The 26,157-nt window shown below is 37.5% G+C and overlaps 2 protein-coding genes across 2 annotated transcripts in view; one reads left to right on the top strand and one right to left on the bottom strand.

The window, feature by feature from the left end:
• Positions 1–26,157, top strand: part of PLCXD3 (phosphatidylinositol specific phospholipase C X domain containing 3) — a 191,793-nt gene that overhangs the window by 35,624 nt on the left and 130,012 nt on the right. The window lies entirely within an intron of this gene.
• Positions 19,959–20,401, bottom strand: LOC132518030 (uncharacterized protein C1orf53-like). Its single transcript, XM_060146042.1, has one exon. It carries the CDS (start codon positions 20,394–20,396, stop codon positions 19,959–19,961), a length of 438 nt encoding a protein of 145 aa, XP_060002025.1. The 5' UTR covers positions 20,397–20,401.

The following is a 26,157-nucleotide window of genomic DNA, read 5'->3' as shown; positions in this document are numbered from 1 at the left end:
TTTGCAAATGAAGCAACTGACAAAGGATTAATCTCCAAAATACACAAGCAGCTCATGTAGCTCAGTATAAAAAAAACAGACAACCCAATCCAAAAATGAGCAGAAAACCTAAATAGACATTTCTCCAAAGAAGGTATACAGATTGCCAACAAACACATGAAAGAATGCTCAACATCATTAATCATTAGTTAAAGACCTAAATGTAAGGCCAGAAACTATCAAACTCTTAGAGGAAAACATAGGCAGAACACTCTATGACATAAATCACAGCAAGGTCCTTTTTGACCCACCTCCTAGAGAAATGGAAATAAAAACAAAAGTAAACAAATGGGACCTAATGAAACTTAAAAGCTTTTGCACAGCAAAGGAAACCATAAAGAAGACCAAAAGACAACCCTCAGAATGGGAGAAAATATTTGCAAATGAAGCAACTGACAAAGGATTAATCTCCAAAATTTATAAGCAGCTCATGCAGCTTAATAACAAAAAAAAAACAAACAACCCAATCCAAAAATGGGCAGAAGACCTAAATAGACATTTCTCCAAAGAAGATATACAGAGTGCCAACAAACACATGAAAGAATGCTCAACATCACTAATCATTAGAGAAATGCAAATCAAAACTACAATGAGATATCATCTCACACCAGTCAGAATGGCCATCATCAAAAAATCTAGAAACAATAAATGCTGGAGAGGGTGTGGAGAAAAGGGAACCCTCTTACACTGTTGGTGGGAATGTAAATTGATACAGCCACTGTGGAGAACAGTATGGAGGTTCCTTAAAAAGCTACAAATAGAACTACCATATGACCCAGCAATCCCACTACTGGGCATATACCCTGAGAAAACCATAATTCAAAAAGAGTCATGTACCAAAATGTTCATTGCAGCTCTATTTACAATAGCCCGGAGATGGAAACAACCTAAGTGTCCATCATCGGATGAATGGATAAAGAAGATGTGGCACATATATACAATGGAATATTACTCAGCCATAAAAAGAGACGAAATTGAGCTATTTGTAATGAGGTGGATAGACCTAGAGTCTGTCATACAGAGTGAAGTAAGTCAGAAAGAGAGAGACAAATACCGTATGCTAACACATATATATGGAATTAAAAAAAAAATGTCATGAAAAACCTAGGGGTGAAACAGGAATAAAGACACAGACTTACTAGAGAATGGACTTGAGGCTATGGGGAGGGGGAAGGGTAAACGGTGACAAAGCGATAAAGAGGCATGGACATATATACACTACCAAAAGTAAGGTAGTTAGCTAGTGGGAAGCAGCCGCATAGCACAGGGAGATCAGCTCGGTGCTTTGTGACCGCCTGGAGGGGTGGGATAGGCAGGGTGGGAGGGAGGGAGACGCAAGCGGGAAGAGATATGGGAATATATGTATATATATAACTGATTCATTTTGTTGTGAAGCTGAAACTAACATACCATTGTAAAGCAATTATACTCCAATAAAGATGTTAAAAAAAAAACAAAAAACAAACAAACAAACAAAAGAAACAAAATTGAGTTATTTGTAGTGAGGTGGATGGACCTAGAGTTTGTCATACAGAGTGAAGTAAGTCAGAAAGAGGAAAACAAATACTGTATGCTAACACATACATATGGAATCTATAAAAAACAAAAAATGGTTATGAAGAACCTAGGGGCAGAACAGGAATAAAGGCACGACGTAGAGTATGGACTTAAGGACACGGGAAGGGGGAAGGGTAAGGTGGGACGAAGTGAGAGAGTGGCACAGACTTATATATACCACCAAATGTAAAATAGAGAGCTCGTGGGAAGCAGCCATATAGCACAGGGAGATCACGTCTGTGCTTTGTGACCACCTAGAGGGGTGGGATACAGAGGGGGGGAGGGAGATGCAAGAGGGAGGAGATATGTGTATATGTATAGATGATTCACTTTGTTATAAAGCAGAAACTAACACACAATTGTAAAGCAATTATACTCCAATAAAGATGTTACAAAAAATAAAAAATAAGGATAATACCATGATTAATTTCAAGTATTTTGCATAATTTTTTAAGGACCATATTTTCTCTCTCGCTCCCTCCCTCTCTCTCTCTCTCTCTCTCCTTTTTCAGAGTACTAAGGACCAATATAATTTAACCATTTTATTATACAGGATTATAATTATTAGTATCATGAATTATTAAACTATATATCATGAAGAGATATTTGGAAAAGCATTGATATGTTCACAGCTGTTTGTACGTATACTTGCTGGACCAGATATCTATGTTTCTAAGTTCTTGTGTTTTATTGTTAGTTGTTTTTAATGTGGTAAAATACACACAACATAAAATTTACCATTTTAACCATTTTTAAGTATATAGTCTGTTGCATTAAGTATATTCACATTGTTTTGAAAACTATCACCACCATTCATCTCCAGAACTTTTCTATCTTCCTCTAGTGAAACCCATTAAACACTAACTCTCCCTTCCTCCCTCCTCCCATTCCCTGGAAACCACCATTCATCTTACTGTCTCTATGAATTTGACCACTCTAGGTATTTCATATAGGTGGACTCATATAATATTTTTCCTCTTTTGAATAGCTTATTTCAGTTAGCATGACGTTTTTAAGGTTCATCCGTGTTGTAGTACATGTCAGAATTTCTTTCCTTTTAAAGGCTGAATCGTATTGCTTTGGATGTATATATCACATTTTTTTATCCATTCATTTGTTGATGGATACCTGTGTTGCTTCCACCTTTGGCTATTGTAAATAATTTGCTATGAATATTGTTCCACAAATATCTGTTCATGTCCCTGCTTTTACTTCTTTTGAGTCTATTCACAGAAGTGGAATTGCTAATTTATATGGTTAGTTCTATGTTTAATTTTTTGAGGAATCTTATTCTTGTAGTTTGATCTCTCTTGCTGCCTTTTCATTATGCCTATTTTCAAGAAACTTTCCCTACCTAGTTATACCTCTTTCTACTTTGCTGTTTATTTTCTCTTAGCTGAAGAGGGATTTAGCTAATTTGATTACAGTTGTGTTTAGAATAGAAGTAGATAGACTCTGAGGGACATTTAATTAAATAAAGTTCATCAGCTTTAGTATATAAATTTTATATTTATTTTATCACTGAAATGTTCTTTTATTTTATGTACTTTAAGGGTATATAATTGAAAGTGTTATTGATGGTATTTTAGATAATTAAGTTCATAGGAGTAGTGACTTCTAGATAAGTAAAATATTATAGTTATTTGAACTCAGATTTCTTAATCTAGATATTAACTGTGTGTGATTATGTTCTGGTAATGGACCAAACATTGGTTGATATTCAGAGCAGAACTATTTTTTGGAAATTCATGAATTATTATTAGTTATGGATGCTTATTATCTATCTGTGTCAGTCCCTAAGCACAAGTCTGGATTAGCATGAGGAAATACTTAGTCCAGATGTTGAGTATAAAATGCAAATATAAGGCTTTGTGCACCTGCCAAAAACCAGAACAAAACATCATTGACTGGTGGTACAAATGGCCTTAATAATAGCCAGTGATCTCACTCAAAATAAATAACTACCAATAAATGACATGGCCACATGGAAAGGGGATATAATAATAATCAGTTTGTCACGATTATTAAATATTGTCTTTAGCCATGATATATGCAAGTCATCCTAAGATAATTTCTCAATGGTGTGGTCTTTTGTTTTTGTTTTTTTTTTTTTTTAGTAATAAAAACTAACATGTATTGAGCCCCTATTATGTACTAGACGCTGTGCTAAGTAGTTGATAGACTTTACTGTTAGGGCCCAGGGCAGGTGCCCCCAAAATATGCCTCAGTGGCATATATTTCTCCCATGTGAAAGCTGCCCTCCCTGTACTAGGAGGTAGAAAGACATCCTTGTTACAAGCAAACCTTGTTGATTCTTCACTAATTTATTACCCAGCCCAAACTTTGCTTAAATTCTTTACTAATAAATCACCTAATTAAGCACCAAAACCTCAATTTCTTTGTCTTGTCAGTTCCTCTCAAATTTATTGTTTCTTTGTCTAAAAAGTATAAAAGCTGCCTGCTTTGGCCACTTCTTTTTTTTTTAATTTTTTAATTGTGGTAAAAGTCACATAACATAAAACATACTATTTAACCATATTTAACTGTACAGTTCAGTGGCACTAGGTACATTCACATTGTTGTGCAACTCTCACCATCATCCATCACCTGAATTTTTCACCTTCCCAAACTGAAACTCTGTCCCTTTTAAACACTAACTCCCCATTCCTCTTCCCTACCCCACCGCCTCCCCGCCCCTTGACATCTACCACTGTACTTTTTGACTCTATAAATTTGACTATTCTAGGTACCTTGTATAAGTGGAATCAACCAGTATTTGTCTGCACCTGATGCATATTGGAATGAAGTTTTTTTACTTTTTTTAAAAAATTCAAACAGAAAGTCACAAAAATTATAATCATCCTCATCAGTTCACTCAGTCCCATGTAATTAATTTTGTTTTCATCTTGATCTTTTGTTAGGACTTTTATGAATTCATCAGTTTTCCATTAGAGTTCTGAAAATGCTCATTCATTCAGTTCAGCAGTATAGTCAGTTACCAGAAACCTGTACTTGTCAGAGTCTTTTCCATGAATTCCTTGAAGATGAAACCCTCTTATAGGAACATTTTTGCAAAACATCAGAGTACACCCAGAACTGTCTGTAAATGACAAAAGACTTAAAAATGACCACGGTTAAAGATTTGATGGAAGTTCATAATAATGCAATTGACAAGGAAATTTAGTTATTTCTGAGATATACATTTTAAAGTAATAACTAGAATTATGATATAACATTACCCTCAGACTTTTGAGGGATTACCATTTCTAACTACTGCAGCATTTCAGCAAATTATCTTCCCTGAATCCTTGCCTTTTCTAGGCCAGCCAAACCACCCAGCCACTACTAGGTCCCTCATATTCCAATTCAGGTGAGGACATTTATCTTGGCTCCTGGTTATTTTCCTACACTCCCACTTGTGCTCTGGGTCCATGTTTCTATCCAAAGTCTACTTGGATTTTGACCCATTTGGCTTTATCTCCCATTTCCACTTGCTTTTCATACTGGATGACAGAGAGAAAAATAGACCTCTGCAAACTAATATAGGAAAAATTATCTTCATTAGAAACTTCAAAGAAAGCAAAACCAAAATGGAAAAGACTTCCTTCTCCTGAAATGGAGAAGCTACTGTTTTTGAGGATTAGTCATAAGAAATCAGTATGTCCTCCCTCCTTATACTCATTCAATGACTATTTACCTTATAGAATTTACTAGACACTGCTAGGTTCTGTGCCCACAAAAAATAAGATAGTCTCTATCCTTAAGTAGTTCATAGTTTCCTGGAGAAAGCACAAATATTTAAAACAATAATAATACAGTATGAACAAAACCAAAGTAGAGATATGCTTACCTTCTGTGGAATGTACAAGTAGTGAGGGGAGTAGACAGGGAAGATTTACCATAGAGGTAATGCTGAAATTGAGTCTCAAAGGATTAGTTTTCTTATCAGGAAAGGAAGTTCAAGGCAATTCCAGGCAGAAGGGTTAATACATGCAAAAAGCATCACATTGTCAAGTAATATGGCACAATCAAGGAATCATTAGTTGTTTGACACAAAGCAACATATTTGGAGATGAGATAGAGCAGTGAATAAGAGCTCTAGGAGAATGAGAGTTTCAGCTGGAGCCATCTTTTCACCTATGCCTAGTGAACAATGATAAGGTGAATGTAAAATATCACGTGGTGAGAAGAACTGCCAAGTAAGACTTCATACTGGAGTAGCAATAAGTCTGGGGAATCCCATATCACTGCATTCCTTGATCTTCAGAACTGGGACCTCTCAGTTTTCCCTTTATAGGGTCCCCAGCTCCAGGCACTTCATAAAAGGCTGACTCTGAGCAATGGCTTAGTTACTTAGTATTAATTTAGCTTCATTTTCTTGTGTACTAAATTTTTAATGTAAGAGTGGCTTTGGATTAGCTTCTCAATCCAATTGGTGGTCTTACTCCAACTTTTTATATGAGGTACAAATGAGCTTCTTAATACAAAATCCCAGAATTAAACTGGCTTAACCTCAGGGACTCTAACTGCCACCACCTGGCAGAGAGGGAAACATAACACATTCTCTGGTAGGGCAGGGTGTCTACTGAGAGACGGGCAAGCTAAATGTGATAGTTCTTCCTGCACCCTTCATGGGGAGAACTGCAGAAGTATGTGGAGATAGGCCAGAAACATCAGAAGTGAGGGAGGAAGTTCTCTCCCCTCAAATACTCTCTGCTCAAGTGTCTATAGGACTTGAGCTTTTATCTTTCCCCATAATCCTCCAAAGGACTTAAGTTATGCCTTGAATCATAGTTCCTATGATCCATCCTGCTATCCAGTTGGACACCAGGATACTGCCTCTGTCTCAGCTTTCTTTCCTTGTTTTCTATTTAAACTTCCCCCAGTTGCCTTCTGGGTTTGTCTCAGCTACCCAACCTGCCAACAAGGCCTAAGAGCCAAGTATTGTTTATGATGGGTGATTTCAATCAATCTTTCTAAGCTCTTATTCCTTTAGAGGGCAGATCGTGGTATGTATGATTCACCATGGTACAAAAAAATTGTTTCCTTGGGCTAGCTGTAATTGAACTTTTCTTATGTTCAGAGTTCTTGTCTTTGAAATTTCAGGGTTGGACTAGATGCTTCCCAGGATCCTGGAGACTGTTTTATCTTATGACTCTGTAGCAGCTTGAAATGTTGAAATACTTTCATCCCTCCTGTATCTACTTGGCATAGCCTCATTATGAGCAGAGGATATTTCTCTACCTCTTGATTTCAGAATTGGCCATATGACTTGCCGAGAATAGGGGCAGAAGTTACAGTTCTGAGTCTTAAAGAGGTCTCCCTCTTTCATTTCTGCCATTGTTGTGGTAGTAGCTTTCTCTGGGTAGCCTGCCAGCCCCAAGAGGAAGCCAAGAGATATGTGGAGTAGAACAACACAAGCCATTGCTGTCTGAAGTCAAGCCTTCTCAGCCACTTGAAATTTGTGAAGAAGTAAAGGCTTATTGTTGTGTGCCACTGAGATTTTGAAGTCATTTGTTACGCAGTATTATTATGGGAATACCTAACTGATTCAGCCTCCATGGTTGCAATGTTTTGCACATAGCAGACTTGATAAATATTGATTGAATGATGCTGTTATTGAGAATTGTTTTATTGTACCTGTTTTGCATGAAGCACAAGGGTCAAAATAAAATGTCTTTGAATCACAGCTATCATCAATCCAAAGTGCAGTGGCCAGGGATTCTTAAAACTTTTCTGTAAGGGAAAGTGGAGTAGTAGTGACCCAGTGCTATATTTTGCCAGACATTTCTTAAAGTGCTGTTAATCCTGCAACTACAGCCAACCCCACTTCTAGCCAGTGCATGTCTGTCACCAGTCCTTAGAGACCCCACTCCTTGCAAGCTCCCTTCAGAAGGTTCTCAAGTGACTTTGTAATTTTCCCAGCTGGTTGTATTGGGCCATTTTGTCCTAGATCATTTGGGGGAGAAAAGAGAGACTGCTAAAGAGATGAAGGCTTTTAATGAGACTCTTTTCACTGGAGTCTTTATAAATTAGGTCAGTTACAATCTGATAAAAGCAAGGGATAGTCTGTAGTGGATAATTAGGAAACTGCACTGAGATATAGGACAGCCTCTTCAAAATGACTTCTAATACCTACATGAGTTTTTTTTGAGCAAGCGGCAATGCTGAGAAATCCAGAATTTGGAAGTTGCTGTGGTACAAGGAGGCTGGATCTTAGGGATCATGGAAGAGACATCTTGATCCTGAGTACTATTTCAGGCCAAAGATCTGAGAAAAGATGTACCTGATTCTTTGAAGTGTGCTTCAGAAAGAATCGGGTAATGTCACGGGTGTATTTAGCAACAAGGATGCCGAAACTCAGAGTAGATAACTGGCCCAAATTCTCTCTACTACCCAGTATATCCTTGTTACTTTCTATAATGTCATGCTAATGAAGTATGTTGTTGATTTTTTATTAATCAGCTATAATAAGCACTGTACTGTACTAAGAGATAAAAGGATTATTGCCTATTATAGAAACTCCAACTAATACCAGTAACAAGTACCATTTCTTGAGTTCTTACTTTGAACTAAATGATTTTTTAATCTATACTATTTCATTTAATTTTCATAATTTTACTGTAAGGATAATAACATTATTCCCATTTTCCAGATGAGGAAATTGAATCCCAGAGAAAAAAAGTGATTTTTCTCCAAGTTCACGGGACCAGAAATATAAAACATGGGCTCTGGCTTTTAGAAAAGGGAGTTTTCTCAGGATGACAGGTATAGAAAAGTGATATGTGGGAGATGAGAACAGTACAAGCGGCATAAGTTTGGCTAGGAGAGGGAAGCCTTGAACATGATGGGTCTAGAGGAGGGATCTCAAACTTCTTCTGTAAAGGGCTTTGAGGGCCATATGATCTCCGATGCAACTACTCAACTCTGCCATGTAGCACAAAAGCAGCCACAAAAAATATGTAATCAAATGGGCATGGATGTGTTGTATTAAAACATCATATATGGACACCCAAATTTGAATTTCTCAAAATTTTAATATCATAAAATATTATTATTTTGTCTTTTTAAACTATTTAAAAATACAAAACCATTCTTAGGATGCAGGATGCACAAAAACAGGTGGCAGGATAAATTTGTCTTGTGGTTTGTAGTTTGCTGATTCCTGGTCTAGTGTCTAGTAGTACATTTGTATACATATGCATATGTTTAATGAATTAATTAAATTTTTGTAGCAGGAAATGAAAAGAACATTGTCACTGAATACTGGTTAAATAGGAAAATCTATAGAAACTATATTTTGTATCCATGTCAGAATCAGTGGAAGATTGAGGTATTATGCATTGTTACGTCCTGCAGAATAATTTTTGACCTTTACTAAAAGCCTTGATGAGAACTTTGAGATTTCCTTAATCTTTCTGTACTTTAGTTTTCTCCTCTGTATAATGTGGATAATAATAATACTTATTCTCTGTGTCAGGTTCCCTGAGACTAACCCCAGGTTCAATGCCTCACTAGGAAGAATCACAGGACACAGGATATGGTGATACTCACAGCTACGATTTACTACAGTGAAAGGATACAAACTAAAAATCATAACAGGAAAAGACACATAGAGCAAAGTCTAGGAAAACCAGGCACAAGCTTCCAATAGTCCTCTCCTACTGGAGTCACACAGGACACGCTTAATTCTCTCAGTAAGTCATGACAACACGTGTGAGATGTTGCCAATCGGGGCAGTATATAAGAGACTCAGTACCTAGGGTTTTCATTAGAGGCTGATCATGTAAGTGTCCTCTGCCTGGCATGTATCAAGCTCTAGACACCCAGAAGGAAAGCAGGTGTTCAACATAAACCGTATTGTTTATACAAACAATTTAGGCACAGGGAGCTACTCTTATCAATTCTGGAAATGGTGGGAACCCTCCTGAAATCCAAGTTCCTAGATACCAGACAAGTGTGAAATTTGTGGGTAGGCCTTTCAAAGAATAAAACTCAAGATGCCTGGTTAACTCTTTTCTGCATGCTCTCCCAAAGTGGGGAGGATTAAAATGAGATAATGTATTAGGCTTACATAATTCTTGGCAGAGAATGAGCCCACAAAACAGTATATTTTACTCTCAGCAGATTAACCAGGAGGCAAAGAGGGATAAAGAGAAAGTTTCAGAGGGTTGCAGAAATGGCATGATCTTTTGTGGATATATTTGTGTGTTATGAATCATTACACACCCATATAACCACATGGGAAAATGTCATTAATTCCATCTGTCAAGCTGTAGCAATTAAGAATATGATCTTCCCAGAAATCTCTTGAGTGTTATGCCTTATTGGCCAAAGAGATACTTAGAGAGGTCCACACACAAGAGACAATGTCATCCTGATGTACAGAATTCCCATGATAGTGGAGGATACTCATACTCATGTACTTATAAAACTTTGCAGATTTGTTTGAAATTAACAAAGAAGAAGGGACCTTTTGCTCCAAGTTTCCACTGAAGGTGACATCCAAATTATTGTACAGTAGTAGTTGACAAGTCTACTTCTGTGGACTCTTTCCTTATGTGCCTTTCTCCCTACTAAGGAAAGCTGAATATGGAATGGATCTACTACCAGTTCTGTCATTGTATTGCTCACAACTGGCACCAAGAAAGGATGATAAATTTACTATCACACATTTATTGTGCTTTGTATGAGGGAGTAAGTCATTACTTTGTTTTGTGCTGTAGAAACCCCAGTGTCTCTAAATTGATTCATTAAAGACCCAAGATGTCAAAGTTCCTCTTTTATTCTGTTGCAATATTGTTAATCTTCAATTACCCGCCAATGCATTTTCCACTTTATGGCTACTTTAGATGCTAATTTTTAATACCAGGCAGATTTTCTCCAGCCATCCGGAATATTTTCCTTCATGTGCAGATTTTTTTAGACAATAGAAAATCCTTTAGAAAGTAAAACATTTAAAAATAAATTTTTGGCATAAAATATCATACAAATCGTTAAGGAGATAGAAGAGGCTTATAGTTTCATTTATTTTTTTGGATTATCCACAATCTTGATGCTGATATTTGGATCAATCATGAGTTTTTTTCTAAACACATGTGTTCTTAAAGGAAAACAAAAAAATTATTCTGTTCTTTACACTTAATAAACCAATTATCTCTTAATAATAGAGATGTAACTTATGAATACATTAGTATCTGCAATGAACAGTTTTTCCTTCTTTGGTCAGCTAATGAACCTCCTGAGTATTGAGAAATTGGTACCAAGCTAAAGATCATCAACTCTCTAATAATGCGGTGCTTTTCTGACAAAACTATAACCTCCAAACCTTCACTGCTTCTTAAAAGGCAGAGCTTTAGGCCATTGCAATGTCATCTCTCAGAAAGAGAATGACACGGCCTGCCTATCTTGGAATGAGATTCATGTTATTTTACTATATAGCAATTATGGTCTAGATTGTTTAATTATTTTCTTTTTAAGAATCTGCTTTAATTATTTGAGGACTTTAAAGAAATCCACTTGGGTGAAAACTCAATATAGCCATTTCCATTTTATCATGTACAATTTAACATAGTTTATATGCTTCTTCATGATCTTAAATCTCTTACTCAGTTTTGTAGGCAAGGAAATCTTAGGTCATAAGAAAAATGGTATTTAATTAGACAATGAAGAGAATAAATGCTTTATTCAATTCTTAGACCGCACTCTACTTACCAAATGGTTCAGAAACCAGTCAGGGCAGCTTGGATGCAGTCAGTTGTGCTTACAGAATTAACTGCCTGTTCCTAAACTGTACAGAATGGCAGAAGCATTGAGTTTGAAAAAGTAAGAAACAAACTGCTTCAACAGTAAATCTTTTGTAACCAGATAAGGCATCCTTTATGCAGGGGCCTGCTCAAGTATATCATTTGATTTGAAACTTTCAGTTGTGAGCTCATTATATGTAGCAACTTACATTTTAAGTGAGAAGTAGATCCAGGTTTTAATTTTGTGACATTGTTTTGAGATTAGCCCGGGGGCTTGGAGTCTTGGTTGTCACATGAATAGTGAAGGAGATGGGATAATCATTCAAACACAGCTATATAGAGAGGGCAACAAGAAGTAAAGCAATGTGAAAGGGAAGTGCCCTACCTCATTTTGGTTTTGCTGACAAATATTTCTATATGTAGTAATAGGAAAGACCATGTTTAGGTCTGACACATAATCATATTGGTATTTAACCTGGGTTATAACTGAGAGATTAAATCCCGTGGGCAAGTTGAAGGTCAATCTCAATATCAAAACCTTGGTTAGTGAAATAGAGATGGGTTTCATTTATCTTCAAAGATGTGCTTTACGAAATGTTCCTACCTTATTGATTCAACTAGATTCAAGATCAAACTCATTTTATTGAAGTCCATGTAGGTTTGTTGCAGGTGTTCACTTAAGTTATCCAATTAAAATCTGACATTAGGTTAACTGTCACTCTCAGTATGAACTCGCTTTGAGACTTGCTTTTACCTAGGAAGTCCACTTCTAGGAACGTATCCTACTGATATGCTTGTACATTTGCAAAGTGATATATGTATTGATACTAAGATGTTTCAGCATTGTTTGCAGTAGTAAAACATTGGAAATGACTTAAATATCTATCAGGAGGGGTCTGTTTAAATAGTTTATGTTACAATGAAATACTCTGCAAGCATTAAAAAAATACTAAGACAGCTCTCTATGTCCAATGTGGAATGATCTTCACAGTATTTTAAATGAAAACTACCATGACGAAATCTATATTATGTGCAGCCATTTGTGTTCAAGAATATTTTTAATGCTTATGTATGAATATATATTTATATATATGCTCAGAATGCATAGTTATCTTTGGAAAAATACACAGTAATTGGTAACAATCAATTGTTACCAATTGATTGTTACCAATTGATTGCCCTTGGGAGGTGAAAATTTGTTGGAGACCAGGGATGAGAGGGAGATTTAAATTTTACCATTTATGTCATTTTAGATATTTCAACTTTTTTAAGGTGTGTGTATTATCTATTCAAAACATTGTTTTAAAAAATTCACCTGCCTGGGAAGAGCAAATGGACTTGTCACCTATTCTCTGGAATACTTTATTCATTTCCTATCATCACATTTATCAAATGGTCTCCTGTTAAGGATCTTCTGTTGAATCTCCTTGCTAGTGTGTGAGCTTCTTAAGCCTAGGATCATTTTATGCATTTTAACACACTCGGGATCTAAAATGTCTGGCCTGTGGTAGGGGTTCAATAATGTTTGAATGAATGTATGCATTTTTATATGCCATTATTCTCTTCATTTATTGTTTTCAATTTTTACTTTATCATTTTATGATTTTTGTAAAGTAATAGCTAAAAATTATATAGTACAGAAGCTTATACTGAAAAGTGGAAGTCTCCTGTCCCCACCCTGTCCCTTTTTGTAGAGAAAAACCACTCAACTTCTTTTAAGCTACACTTTATGATATTTACCTTCTTACCTCTAAATAATAACCTTATATTGATACTTACTGATTTGTCAGTTTTAGTCACCATCTTTTGACTTTTTTGGTATAGTATACTTGAGGACTACTTACTCACTGACTCCTACTGACTCCCATCTCCACCCCTTTTTCTCTCATTATAATTATATTACCATTTTTGGTTAAATCGATTAGCTGCTATTTACATTCCTATGACTAGGTAACTATTTTTTACTACTAAGCCAAGTAATGATATGATTATATTTCATAAAGTTTTTTTTGTTTTACTAAAGTTAAAGGTTGCATTTTTTAAAGTTTTTGTTTTCTTTATGCTTATGGCTATTGTGTTCCAAATACAAAGATTTGTCACTTGCTTATAATATTTTTTCTAAATGCTCACAGTTCCAAACAGTGCATCAGGTCCAGTTTTACCTGGACACCTCATTCCTGAGCCTTCCAACCTCATGCCCTAGTATGGATTACTCTGTAGATTTGATGTGCAGCTGTTATCTGGACTTACCATTTCTGAACCTGTGTAAAAAATATATATATATAAAAATATATATAATATATATATAAATATATATTATATATATAGATGATAGATATATAGATAGATAAACTTCCTATATTCTGTGTACTAAGTCCATATCTTCCATGATATTATAAAGATAATAATGTTACTATGTAGCATTTATTTTTTGCCAGGCACTGTTTACATGCAAGGACTCACTGAATGCTCATGAGTTAGGTATTATTATTATCTCCATTTTACAGATGAGGAAATTGAGGTAAGTAGCAGTTAGTTTTCTTAATGGCACACAGCTAGAAAGTGGAAGAGTTAATATTCAAACCCAGGATTCTGATTCCAGGATCTGTGCCTTAATCATTTTAATATACTGCCTCTTTTTCTCAAGATATGTCTTCATTACATATTAAAGAGTTATTTAAAGGATAAAGCTTTGAATCCTTGCATGTCAGAAAATGTCGTTATATTATGTTCATGATTGATTGATGTATTAGCTAGGTATGGAATTTTGTTTTAACTCAGAATTTTGGAAGCATTATCTTTTAGCATCAATGTTACTTTTAAGAAATAAAATGTCATTTGACTTCCTGTGTATGACCTGTTTGTAAATAACCTCTGTAACCTCTTAGGAACTCCTCTTTATCTCTAGAGTTTTGAGCTCTGATGATGATTTCCTTTTATTCATTCATTTTGTTGGGTAATTGGTGGCCCTTTCAATCTATAAACTTTATGTTTTTAGGACTCCAAAATTTTCCTTTTTGCTTTTTTACTAGTTTCCTTCCTGTTTTTTTGTTTGTTTGTTTATCTGTTTCTTTACAATATAAAGTCTTATTAGTCTGTGTCCTTAGAGATTCCTTTTCTCATTTGTTTTGAGTCCCTCTCTTTCATGCTGGAGGCTTCATTCAAATATCTGGTGATCTTAGATGTCCACTCATATTTACAAATGAAAGAGCAAAGAGATTTATTATAAGTTCGATGATGATAATGATGATGATATATGTTGGAGGCTTAGGGATGAAGTTCATTTATCAACTCTTAGGATTCACTCCAAGGTGATCAGATGGTAGCACGTCTGTTCACCGAGGTAGACATCTTCCCTGCTCATTTTGTGGAAGAATTTGTTTTTTTTCTCAGAAGCTCTGCAGGTTATCCAGAAAAGAATATTCTAGTCTTTTGTCTGTTTAGGCTTCTAACATTAGGGGAACTAGACTAGTAAGGGAGCTGGGATTCCCACTGTTGAGTGACATTTTCCCACCTTCAGTTTCCACCATACGCATGCCCCTCCTAGATCCATTCCTCCTGAGCAGTCTTTGTTCTTCCTCCACTGTGGGGTGGAAACCTTGCCCAGCTGTATCGGAGGAAGGAAGAGACCTAACTACTCTGATTCATAGAGTTTTGACTAATGTTACCTTCATTTCCAGCTTGTCTCCTCATTGCATCTTCCATGATACTTGTGCTTCTGAACCTTATGCTTTTTCAGGGTTCTGTGGAATGACTGTCTTTCTTTTTTTGTTTGTTTGTTTTTTACATCTTTACTGGAGTATAATTGCTTTACAATGGTGTGTTAGTTTCTGCTTTATAAAAAAGTGAATCAGTTATACTAATACATACGTTCCCATATCTCCTCCCTCTTGCGTCTCCCTCCCTCCCACCCTCCCTATCCCACCCATCCAGGTGGTCACAAAGCACCAAGCTGATCTCCCTGTGCTGTGCGGCTGCTTCCCACTAGCTATCTATTTTACGTAGTGTATATATGTCCCTGCCACTCTCTCACTTTGTCACAGCTTACCCTTCCCCCTCCCCATATCCTCAAGTCCATTCTCTAGTAGGTCTGTGGCTTTATTCCCATCTTACCCCTAGGTACTTCATGACATTTTTCTTTTCTTAGATTTCATATATATGTGTTAGCATACGGTATTTGTCTTTCTCTTTCTGACTTACTTCACTCTGTATGACAGACTCTAGGTCCATCCACCTCACTATAAATAACTCGATTTCGTTTCTTTTTATGGCTGAGTAATATTCCATTGTATATATGTGCCACATCTTCTTTATCCATTCATCCAATGATGGACACTTAGGTTGTTTCCATCTCCTGGCTATGGTAAATAGAGCTGCAATGAACATTTTGGTACATGACTCTTTTTGAATTATGGTTTTCTCAGGGTATATGCCCAGTAGTGGGATTGCTGGGTCATATGGTAGTTCTATTTGTAGTTTTTAAAGGAACCTCCATACTGTTCTCCATAGTGGCTGTACCAATTCACATTCCCACCAGCAGTGCAAGAGTGTTCCCTTTTCTCCACACCCTCTCCAGCATTTATTGTTTCTAGATTTTTTAATGATGACCATTCTGACTGGTGTGAGATGATATCTCATTGTAGTTTTGATTTGCATTTCTCTAATGATTATTGATGTTGAGCATTCTTTCATGTGTTTGTTGGCAATCTGTATATCTTCTCTGGAGAAATGTCTATGTCGGTCTTCTGCCCATTTTTGGATTGGGTTGTTTGTTTTTTTGTTATTGAGCTTCATGAGCTGCTTATAAATTTGGGAGATTAATCTTTTGTCAGTTGCTTCATTTGCAAATATTTTCTCCCATTCTGAGAGTTGTCTTTTGGTCTTGTTTATGGTTTCCTTTGCTGTGCAAAAGCTTTGAAGTTTCATTAGGTCCCATTTATTTATTTTTGTTTTTATTTCTATTTCTCTGGGAAGTGTGTCAAAAAGGATCTTGCTGTGATTTATGTCACAGAGTGTTCTGCCTATGTTTTCCTCTAACAGTTTGATAGTTTCTGGCCTTACATTTAGGTCTTTAATCCATTTTGATCTTATTTTTGTGTATGGTGTTAGGGAGTGATCTAATCTCATACTTTTACATGTACCTGTCCAGTTTTCCCAGGACCATTTATGGAAGAAGCTGTCCTTCCTCCACTGTACATTCCTGCCTCCTTTACAAAGATAAGGTGACCATATGTGCATGGGATTATCTCTGGGCTTTATATCCTGTTCCATTGATTTATCTTTCTGTTTCTGTGCCAGTACCATACTGTCTTGATTACTGTAGCTTTGTAGTATAGTCTGAAGTCAGGGAGACTGATTCCTCCAGCTCCGTTTTTCATTCTCAAGATTGATTTGGCTATATGGGATCTTTTGTGTTTCCATACAAATTGTGAAATTTTTTGTTCTAGTTCTGTGAAAAATGCCAGTGGTAATTTGATAGGGATTGCATTGACTCTGTAGATTGCTTTGGGTAATAGAGTCATTTTCACAATGTTGATTCTTCCAATCCAAGAACATGGTATATCTCTCCATCTATTTGTATCATCTTTAATTTCTTTCATCAGTGTCTTATAATTTTCTGCATACAGGTCTTTTGTCTCCTTAGGTAGGTTTATTCCTAGATATTTTATTCTTTTTGTTGCAATGGTAAATGGGAGTGTTTTCTTCATTTCACTTTCAGATTTTTCATCATTAGTGTATAGGAATGCCAGAGATTTCTGTGCATTAATTTTGTGTCCTGCTACTTTACCAAATTCATTGATTAGCTCTAGTAGTTTTCTGGTAGCATCTTTAGGATTCTCTGTGTATAGTATCATATCATCTGCAAACAGTGACATCTTTACTTCTTCTTTTCTGATTTGGATTCCTTTTATTTCCTTTTCTTCTCTGATTGCTGTGGCTAAAACTTCCAAAACTATGTTGAATAATAGTGGTGAGAGTGGGCAACCTTGTCTTTTTCCTGATCTTAGTGGAAATGCTTTCAGTTTTTCACCATTGAGGATGATGTTTGCTGTGGGCTTGTCATATATGGCCTTTATTATGTTGAAGAAAGTTCCCTCTGTGCCTACTTTCTGCACAGTTTTAATCATAAATGGGTGTTGAATTTTGTCAAAAGCTTTCTCTGCATCTATTGAGATGATCATGTGGTTTCTGTCCTTCAGTTTGTTAATATGATGTATCACGTTGTTTGATTGCATATATTGAAGAATCCTTGCATTCCTGGAAAAACCCCACTTGATCATGGTGTATGATCCTTTTAATGTGCTGTTGGATTCTGTTTGCTAGCATTTTGTTGAGGAGTTTTGCATCTATGTTCATCAGTGATGTTGGCCTGTAGCTTTCTTTCTTTGTGGCATCCTTGTCTGGTTTTGGTATCAGGGTGATGGTGGCCTCATAGAATAAGTTTGGGAGTGTTCCTCTCTCTGCTATATTTTCGAAGAATTTGAGAAGGATAGGTGTTAGCTCTTCTCTAAATGTTTGATAGAATTCGCCTGTGAAGCCATCTGGTCCTGGGCTTTTGTTTGTTGGAAGAATTTTAATCACAGTTTCAATTTCAGTGCTTGTGATTGGTCTGTTCACATTTTCTATTTCTTCCTGGTTCAGTCTCGGAAGGTTATGCATTTCTAAGAATTTGTCCATTTCTTCCAGGTTGTCCATTTTATTGGCATAGAGTTACTTGTAGTAATCTCTCATGATCTTTTGTATTTCTGCATTGTCAGTTGTTACTTCTCCTTTTTCATTTCTAATTATATTGATTTGAGTCTTCTCCCTATACTTCGTGATGAGTCTGGCTAATATTTTATCAATTTTGTTTATCTTCTCAAAGAACCAGATTTTAGTTTTATTGATCTTTGCTATCATTTCCTTCATTTCTTTTTCATTTATTTCTGATCTGATCTTTATGATTTCTTTCGTTCTGCTGACTTTGGGGTTTTTTTGTTCTTGTTTCTCTAATTCCTTTAGGTGCAAGGTTTGGTTGTTTATTCGAGATGTTTCCTTTCTCTTAAGGTAGGATTGTATTGTTATAAACTTCCCTCTTAGAACTGCTTTTGCTGCATCCCATAGGTTTTGGGTCATCGTGTCTCCATTGTCATTTGTTTCTAGGTAATTTTTGATTTCCTCTTTGATTTCTTCAGCCATCACTTGGTTATTAAGTAGTGTATTGTTTAGCTTCCATGTGTTTGTATTTTTTAAAGATATTCTCCTGTAATTGATATCTAGTCTCATAGCGTTGTGGTTGGAAAAGATACTTGATACAATTTCAATTTTCTTAAACTTACCAAGGCTTCATTTGTGACCCAAGATATGATCTATCCTAGAGAATGTTCCATGTGCACTTGAGAAAAGTGTGTATTCTGTTGTTTTGGGGTGGAATGTCCTATAAATATCAATTAAGTCCATCTTGTTTAATGTATCATTTAAAGCTTGTGTGTCCTTATTTAGTTTCATTTTGGATGATCTGTCCATTGGTGAAAGTGGGATGTTAAAGTCCCCTACTATGAATGTGTTACTGTCGATTTTCCCTTTTATGGCTGTTAGTATTTGCCTTATGTTTTGAAGTGCTCCTATGTTGGGTGCAAAAATATTTACAATTGTTTTATCTTCTTCTTGGATTGATCCCTTGATCATTATGTAGTGTTCTTCTTTGTCTCTTCTAATAGTCTTTATTTTAAAGTCTATTTTGTCTGATATAAGAATTGCTACTCCAGCTTTCTTTTGGTTTCCATTTGCATGGAATATCATTTTCCGTCCCCTTACTTTCAGTCTGTATGTGTCTCTAGGTCTGAAGTTCGTCTCTTGTAGACAGCATATATATGGGTCTTGTTTTTGTATCCATTCAGCCAGTCTGTGTCTTTTGGTGAGAGCATTTAATCCATTTACATTTAAGGTATTTATCAATATGTATGTTCCTATTCCCATTTTCTTAATTGTTTTGGGTTTGTTATTGTAGGTCTTTTCCTCCTCTTGTGTTTCTTGACTAGAGAAGGTCCTTTAGCATTTGTTGTAAAGCTGGTTTGGTGGTGCTGAACTCTCTCAGCTTTTGCTTGTCTGTAAAGATTTTAATTTCTCCATGAAATCTGAATGAGGGCTTCCCTGGTGGCGCAGTGGTTGAGAGTCCGCCTGCCGATGCAGGGGATACGGGTTCGTGCCCTGGTCCGGGAAGATCCCACATGCCGTGGCGCAGCTGGGCCCGTGAGCCATGGCCACTGAGCCTGTGCATCCGGAGCCTATGCCCTGCAGCAGGAGAGGCCACAGCAGTGAGAGGCCGGCGTACGGAAAAAAAAAAAAAAATCTGAATGAGATCCTTTCTGGGTAGAGTAATCTTGGTTGTAGGTTTTTCTCCTTCATCACTTTAAATATGTCCTGCCAGTCCCTTCTGGCTTGCAGAGTTTCTGCTGAAAGATCAGCTGTTAACCTTATGCAGATTCCCTTGTGTGTTATTTGTTGTTTTTCCTTGCTGCTTTTAATATGGTTTCTTTGTATTTGCGTTTTGAGGGTTTTTTTTTTTTTGGATTAAGGTTTTATTTATTTTTTTAATAAGTCTCAATTAGATGGAGAACAGAAGTGAAATTCTTCTCAAACATAAAAATGTGAATTGAGTTGCTTCTTTTTGGATGGATCTTTAACATTGACTTGACCATATGGACAGTGTCTGCAGGTAGACCCGCAGCATCTGCCTCTCTGCAAGTGGGCCAGCCAGGTGAGCACCATGTAGCCGGTAGCTGGGTCCACGAAGTTCAGCCGGCCAGCCGCGGAGGCGGCTGCGTGAAGCTCCGAGACCCTCCGCTCTGCCACTGTTAACTCTTTGCTCGCCGGATGCCTTGCTGCTCCCTCTGGTCCGCCCTGTGAGTCGGGCCCAGAGCCGCCGCAGTCTCCCTGCGAAGAGGAGCAGAAGGTGAAGCTGAGGCGCTGTCGGAACACTTCTCTGACCCGGGGCAGTTCTGGCGGTGGGGCAGGGGACGGCTGCCTCCCGAGCATAGCGCCCGCGGACCCCGACACCTGCCAGGCCGCCATGGTTGCCGCCTGTGGGAGGCGGGGCCAGTTTTGACAGTTTGATTAATATGTGTCTTGGCATGTTTCTCCTAGGATTTATCCTGTATGGGACTCTCTGTGCTTCCTGGACTTGATTAACTATTTCCTTTCCCATATTAAGGAAGTTTTCAACTATAATCTCTTCAAATATTTTCTCAGTTCCTTTCTTTTTCTCTTCTTCTTCTGGAACCCCTATAATTCGAATGTTGGTGTGTTTAATGTTGTCCCAGAGGTCTCTCAGACTGCCCTCAGTTCTTTTCATTATTTTTTCTTTATTCTGCTCTGCAGTAGTTATTTCCACTATTTTATCTCCCAGTTCACTTATCCGTTCTTCTGCCTCAGTTACTCTGCTATTGATCTCATCTAGAGTATTTTTAATTTCATTTATTGTGTTGTTCATCATTGCTTGTTTCATCTTTAGTTCTTCTAGGTCCTTGTTAAATGTTTCTTGTATTTTCTATATTCTATTTCCAAGATTTTGGATCATCCTTACTATCATTATTCTGAATTCTTTTTCAGGTAGACTGCCTATTTCCTCTTCATTTGTTAAGTCTGGTGGGTTTTTGTCTTGCTCTTTCATCTGCTGTGTGTTTTCGTCTTCTCATTTTGCTTATCTTACTGTGTTTGGGGTTTCCGTTTTGCAGGTGCAGGTTCGTAGTTCCCATTGTTTTTGGTGTCTGTCCCCAGTGGCTTAAGTTTGTTCAGTGGGTTGTGTAGGCTTCCTGGTGGGGGGGACTAGTGCCTGTGTTCTTGTGGATGAGGCTGGATCTTGTCTTTCTGGTGGGCAGGTCCACATCTGGTGGTGTGTTTTGTGTTGTCTGTGGCCTTATTATGATTTTAGGCAGCCTCTCTGCTAATGGGTGTGGCTGTGTTCCTGTCTTGCTAGTTGTTTGGCATAGGGTGTCCAGCACTATAGCTTGCTGATCGTTGAGTGAAGTTCAGTGCTGGTGTTGAGATGGAGATCTCTGGGAGACTTTCGCCATTTTGATATTATGTGGAGCTGGGAGGTCTCTTGTGGACCAATGTCCTGAAGTTGGCTCTCCCACCTCAGAGGCACAGCACTGACTCCTGGCTGTAGCACCAAGAACCTTTCATCCACACAGCTCAGAATAAAAGGGAGAAAAATTAGAAAGAAAGGGAGAAAGAAAGAAAGAAAGAGGATAAAATGAAATAAAATAAAGAAAAAATAAAGTTATTAAAATAATTATTAAGAAAAAAACATTTTTTTAAAGAAAAAAAAAACACGGACTGATAGAACCCTAGGACAAATGGTGAAAGCAAGCTATACAGACAAATCTCACACAGAAGCATACACATACACACTCACAAAAAGAGGAAAAGGGGAAAAAAATCACAAATTTTGCTCTCAAAGTCCACCTCCTTAATTTGGGATGATTCGTTGTCTATTCAGGTATTCCACAGATGCAGGGTACATCAAGTTGACTGCGGAGCTTTAATCCACTGCTTCTGAGGCTTCTGGGAGAGATTTCCCTTTCTCTTCTTTGTTCGCACAGCTCAAGGGGCTCAGCTTTGGATTTGGCCCTGCCTCTGCGTTTAGGTCGCCTGAGGGCGTCTGTTTTTCCGCTTAGACAGGACGGGGTTAAAGGAGCAGCTGACTCTGGGACTCTGGCTCACTCAGGCCTGGGGGGGAGGGAGGGATGCGAAGTGCCGGGCGAGCCTGCAGTGGCAGAGGCCGCTGTAACGTTGCACCAGCCTGAGTGGTGCCATGCGTTCTTACTGGGAAGTTGTCCCTGGACCACGAGACCCTGGCAGTGGCAGGCTGCACAGTCTCCCCGGAAAGGAGGTGTGGATAGTGACCTGTGCTCTCACACAGGCTTCTTGGTGGCGGCAGCAGCAGCCTTAGCATCTCATGCCCGTCTCTGGGGTCCGTGCTGTTAGCCACGGCTCACACCCATCTCTGGAGCTCCTTTAAGCAGCGCTCTTAATCCCCTCTCCTCACGCACCAGGAAACAAAGAGGGAAGAAAAAGTCTCTTGCCTCTTTGGCAGGTCCAGACCTTTCCCCAGACTCCCTCCCGGCTAGCCATGGTGCACTAACCCCCTGCAGGCTGTGTTCACGCCGCCAACCCCAGTCCTCTCCCTGCGCTCCGACCGAAGCCCGAGCCTCAGTTCCCAGCCCCGCCCGCCCTGGCAGGTGAGCAGACAAGCCCCTCAGGCACGGATCCTCTGTGAGGAAATCTCCCTGCTTTGCCCTCCGCACCCCTGTGGCTGCGCTCTCCTCCGCGGCTCCGAAGCTTTCCCCCTCCGCCACCCGCAGTCTCAGCCCGCGAAGGGGCTTCCTAGTGTGTGGAAACCTTTCCTCCTTCACAGCTCCCTCCCACTGGTGCAGGTCCCGTCCCTATTCTTTTGTCTCTGTTTTTTCTTTTTTCTTTTGCCCTACCCAGGTACGTGGAGAGTTTCTTGCCTTTTGGGAGGTCTGAGGTCTTCTGCCAGCGTTCAGTAGGTGTTCTGTAAGAGTTGTTCCACGTGTAGATGTATTTCTGGTGTATCTGTGGGGAGGAAGGTGATCTCTGCGTCTTACTCTTTTGCCATCTTCCCCCTCTGTCATCTTTCTTTCTATCAGTATACTCTCTTCAGGCCCTTGGGTTTCAGCTCCCTCTGCTCTTCTAAATTATTTATAATTAATTCATCTACTTTTCATTTTCCAGATATTTGTTGATATCTCCGTTTCCTTTCATATTCTCATTATTCTTATAATTTTTACATATCTTTTTTTTTTTTAGTTTGGATTGGGAATAGAGATAAACACACATATTTAATCTAAATTCATTCCTCATCATGTATCTTTAAGTGCCTTGGCTAGTGATATCATTGGACAGAGCTGCCTGTCTTGATCACACCAAAGAGGCCATTGTTGAGATCTTTCCAAACTAGCTCTTATCAGCCCATTATCACTTTTTGTCCTACCATTCTCATTCTTCATCTCACCCAAGAGAAGCAAGGCATTTTAAAAAATAGAAACTCTGGATAAACTGTTGGCACCTAAGACCTTTCAATTGAGTAAAAGAATATGGTAAGTGAATTTATGACTCACATCACCAAGAAAAGTAATGAAAACAACATATGATACAGAAAGAACATTTTCCTACCAAAATGATATATTAATATGGCACAGATGAAAATATACCCTAATTTCTTCTCACTTGTTATTTAATCGATAGTAAGTTTTTTAAAAAAAATTATTATTGCAGTTTTATAAAAATGAAACTATAATAATTTTTTTCTAGTACGTGTAATTTTTTTCCCACATTGCTAGATTTAATTATGAACTTTATAAGCATTTTTTAGATGTGCTTTTTCTGTCCAGTGCTCAACTTTCTTACACATTTGAAAACACTTTTCTGTGAAATTTTTAAAAACAATTTTCTGACCCTTAAATTCTATACATAGTATTTTAAGATCATATTCTTTTTAAAATTTTCATTCTATTTGGAGACTACAACACTTGAGAAGATTAGAAAAAGAGGGCATGAAAGAGAGCAATACTTGTTTTAAGTGTCAGTTAATGAGATCGAAGGAGAAACATGAAAATAATGGGTTTCCTTTTGTGTCTATAGAAGGATAAGGGGAGAAAAGGAAGGAAAAACTTAATTGGGTAGTTTGTTTTTTTTTAATTCAAGATCTTGTTTTTGTGGGATAGGAAAATTTGGGGCTTAATAACTCTTAGCCAATTTCATAGCAGAGATATATTTTCAAATTGAATTGAGGGGAATGTTCTTTTGAGGTTAGTAAGAAACATCAATAAGGGAGCTGAGACAGCAGCTTTTACCCCAAACTATTCCAAACGTCAAGAGCAGAGCTAAGAATAGAAGTTTGTAATGGCCAGTCCAGTTTTCAGACCACAGACAAATGCTCCCTTGTCCCCACGCCTGCTTAGAGCATCATTTTAGAATATGCAGTGGTTGAATATCTCTAAAGAGACTGTGAGTCACTTCCCTACTCAACCTCAATTTTCTTTTTTATTTCCCTGGTTGATTATTGGGTTGAAAGCAAAGCTGAGGCAAAGACCAAGCACAAGGTTTCTGATTCAAAGGGTGAACTGAGAATTGAGCACATGTCAAATCCTCTCCTATCTGGTCCAAACTCATAAAAAAAATACTGGATAAAGACTTATAAAAATTTAGAAAACACATAAATATTTCAAACTCTGGGAAAGGGAAGTCTCTGGAGACCACAAGTAGAAATACTTTTTTGAAAAAAGAGAGAAACCCATGGACATAAGTAGGAACTGAAGTTTAGGAACATTACATCGTCTGAGTTTCCCTAACAGGGCCTGAATGCTGAGCACTACACCACCAATGCTGGGACCTCCATGAAACTACTTTGGATTTGCATAAAAGATGACCTCCCTGGGTCCTGAGAATGTCAATATGATGAAAAACATGCAATAAGTTTAGCAGGCTTAGGAATCTATTTACATCCCCCAACTTAGGAAACATTGAAGAATCTGAAAAAAAAATAAAATAAATACTTTTAATATCTTTTAAAACATAAAGAATTGAATGGGAACACCAGAAAATTACAGGGGATAATAAAACAAGAATAAGAGATAATGAAACAAAAAAGCAGATGTATTGAAAATTACAGTTAGAATTCTTAGAACTTAGTAGTTATTGAAATAAAGAGAAACACAATTACATGCATTGAGTAGAAGACTGGAAATAGTTGAGGGGAGACTAATGAACTAGAAGAACATAGCCCAAAGATATAGAAAAGAAAAATGTGAAAAAAGAACTAGGAGACATAGAAGATTCAGAAAGTCCAACATACATGTACTACAAATTCAGAAAGGAGGAAATACAGAGAATGGAAGAGGAATAGAGTTTAAAAAGATTATGGTTGAGAATTCTCCCAAACATAAGACATAAATCTAAGACTGGGAACACCTTCTGGGTACTGAGCTAGAAAAATGATGACCAGTGGAAGCTAAAGAGAAACTTTTGAAAGTGGAGACTGGAAGTAAATATAATTTTTACCCAAACATTTTATTTCGTCATCTCACAGCTATTTTTAGTATGTGTCTAGAACAAGGCCTGTAGCAAAATTGCTAATAAAAATTTTACATTAAAAAGTGTTGTCGCTGATTTTGTTGCATTTCCAAGGATTTAGAAAGCTTAATTCTCTTTGACAGGACAAGTATCCAAAGAGGAAGGTAGCTCTGAAAGTGAATGCTATGATGGGTGGAAAAGAAGGAACCCCAAGGAAAACCAAGCCTAATAGTGGTTAATGCCAATGCACAATTCAGAGAAGCTTACAGCTAATAGTGCTACAGCAGTACAGGGACACCTGCCATGGTCAGGAATATAAGCCTTGTGTTATGGTTATTTAAATTCTGGGGAAAACATGGAGCCTTGACATCCAGAAAGCAAGCCCTGGAAAGATTCCTAAAAAGTTGCAAACACGTATTAGAGATAGAAAGGTAACACTAAGACAAATATCAGAAATGTGACTCTCATAGCAGCAGAAGCAAGTACAATATGACAAGTTCTTTTTTAGGTGGGACTGGTGTTTAGATGAGACCACAACTGTTTTATACAATTGGTTATAAGATACACAATATATAAACCTTCCTCAAAGCCAAGTTTGCTCAGAGTTCTATGCATGTTGTTTCCAGTTTCTCACTTTCCATTCTTTTTCCTACTCTAATCAGTTGGCTGCTGCCCTCACTGTTCTGCTAAAAATGCTCATTCTAGTTCACCATAAATTTTAAAATCAGCATCTCAG

The sequence above is a fragment of the Lagenorhynchus albirostris genome, chromosome 3 (genome assembly GCF_949774975.1).
Source record: "Lagenorhynchus albirostris chromosome 3, mLagAlb1.1, whole genome shotgun sequence".
Taxonomy (NCBI): domain Eukaryota; kingdom Metazoa; phylum Chordata; class Mammalia; order Artiodactyla; family Delphinidae; genus Lagenorhynchus; species Lagenorhynchus albirostris.
This window is presented reverse-complemented; position numbering and strand designations above follow the sequence as displayed.

What these genes read in the sequence shown, in the direction of transcription:
- LOC132518030 (XM_060146042.1), bottom strand. Translation starts at nt 20,396, where the DNA reads ATGGCGGCCTGGCAGGTGTCGGGGTCCGCGGGCGCTATGCTCGGGAGG.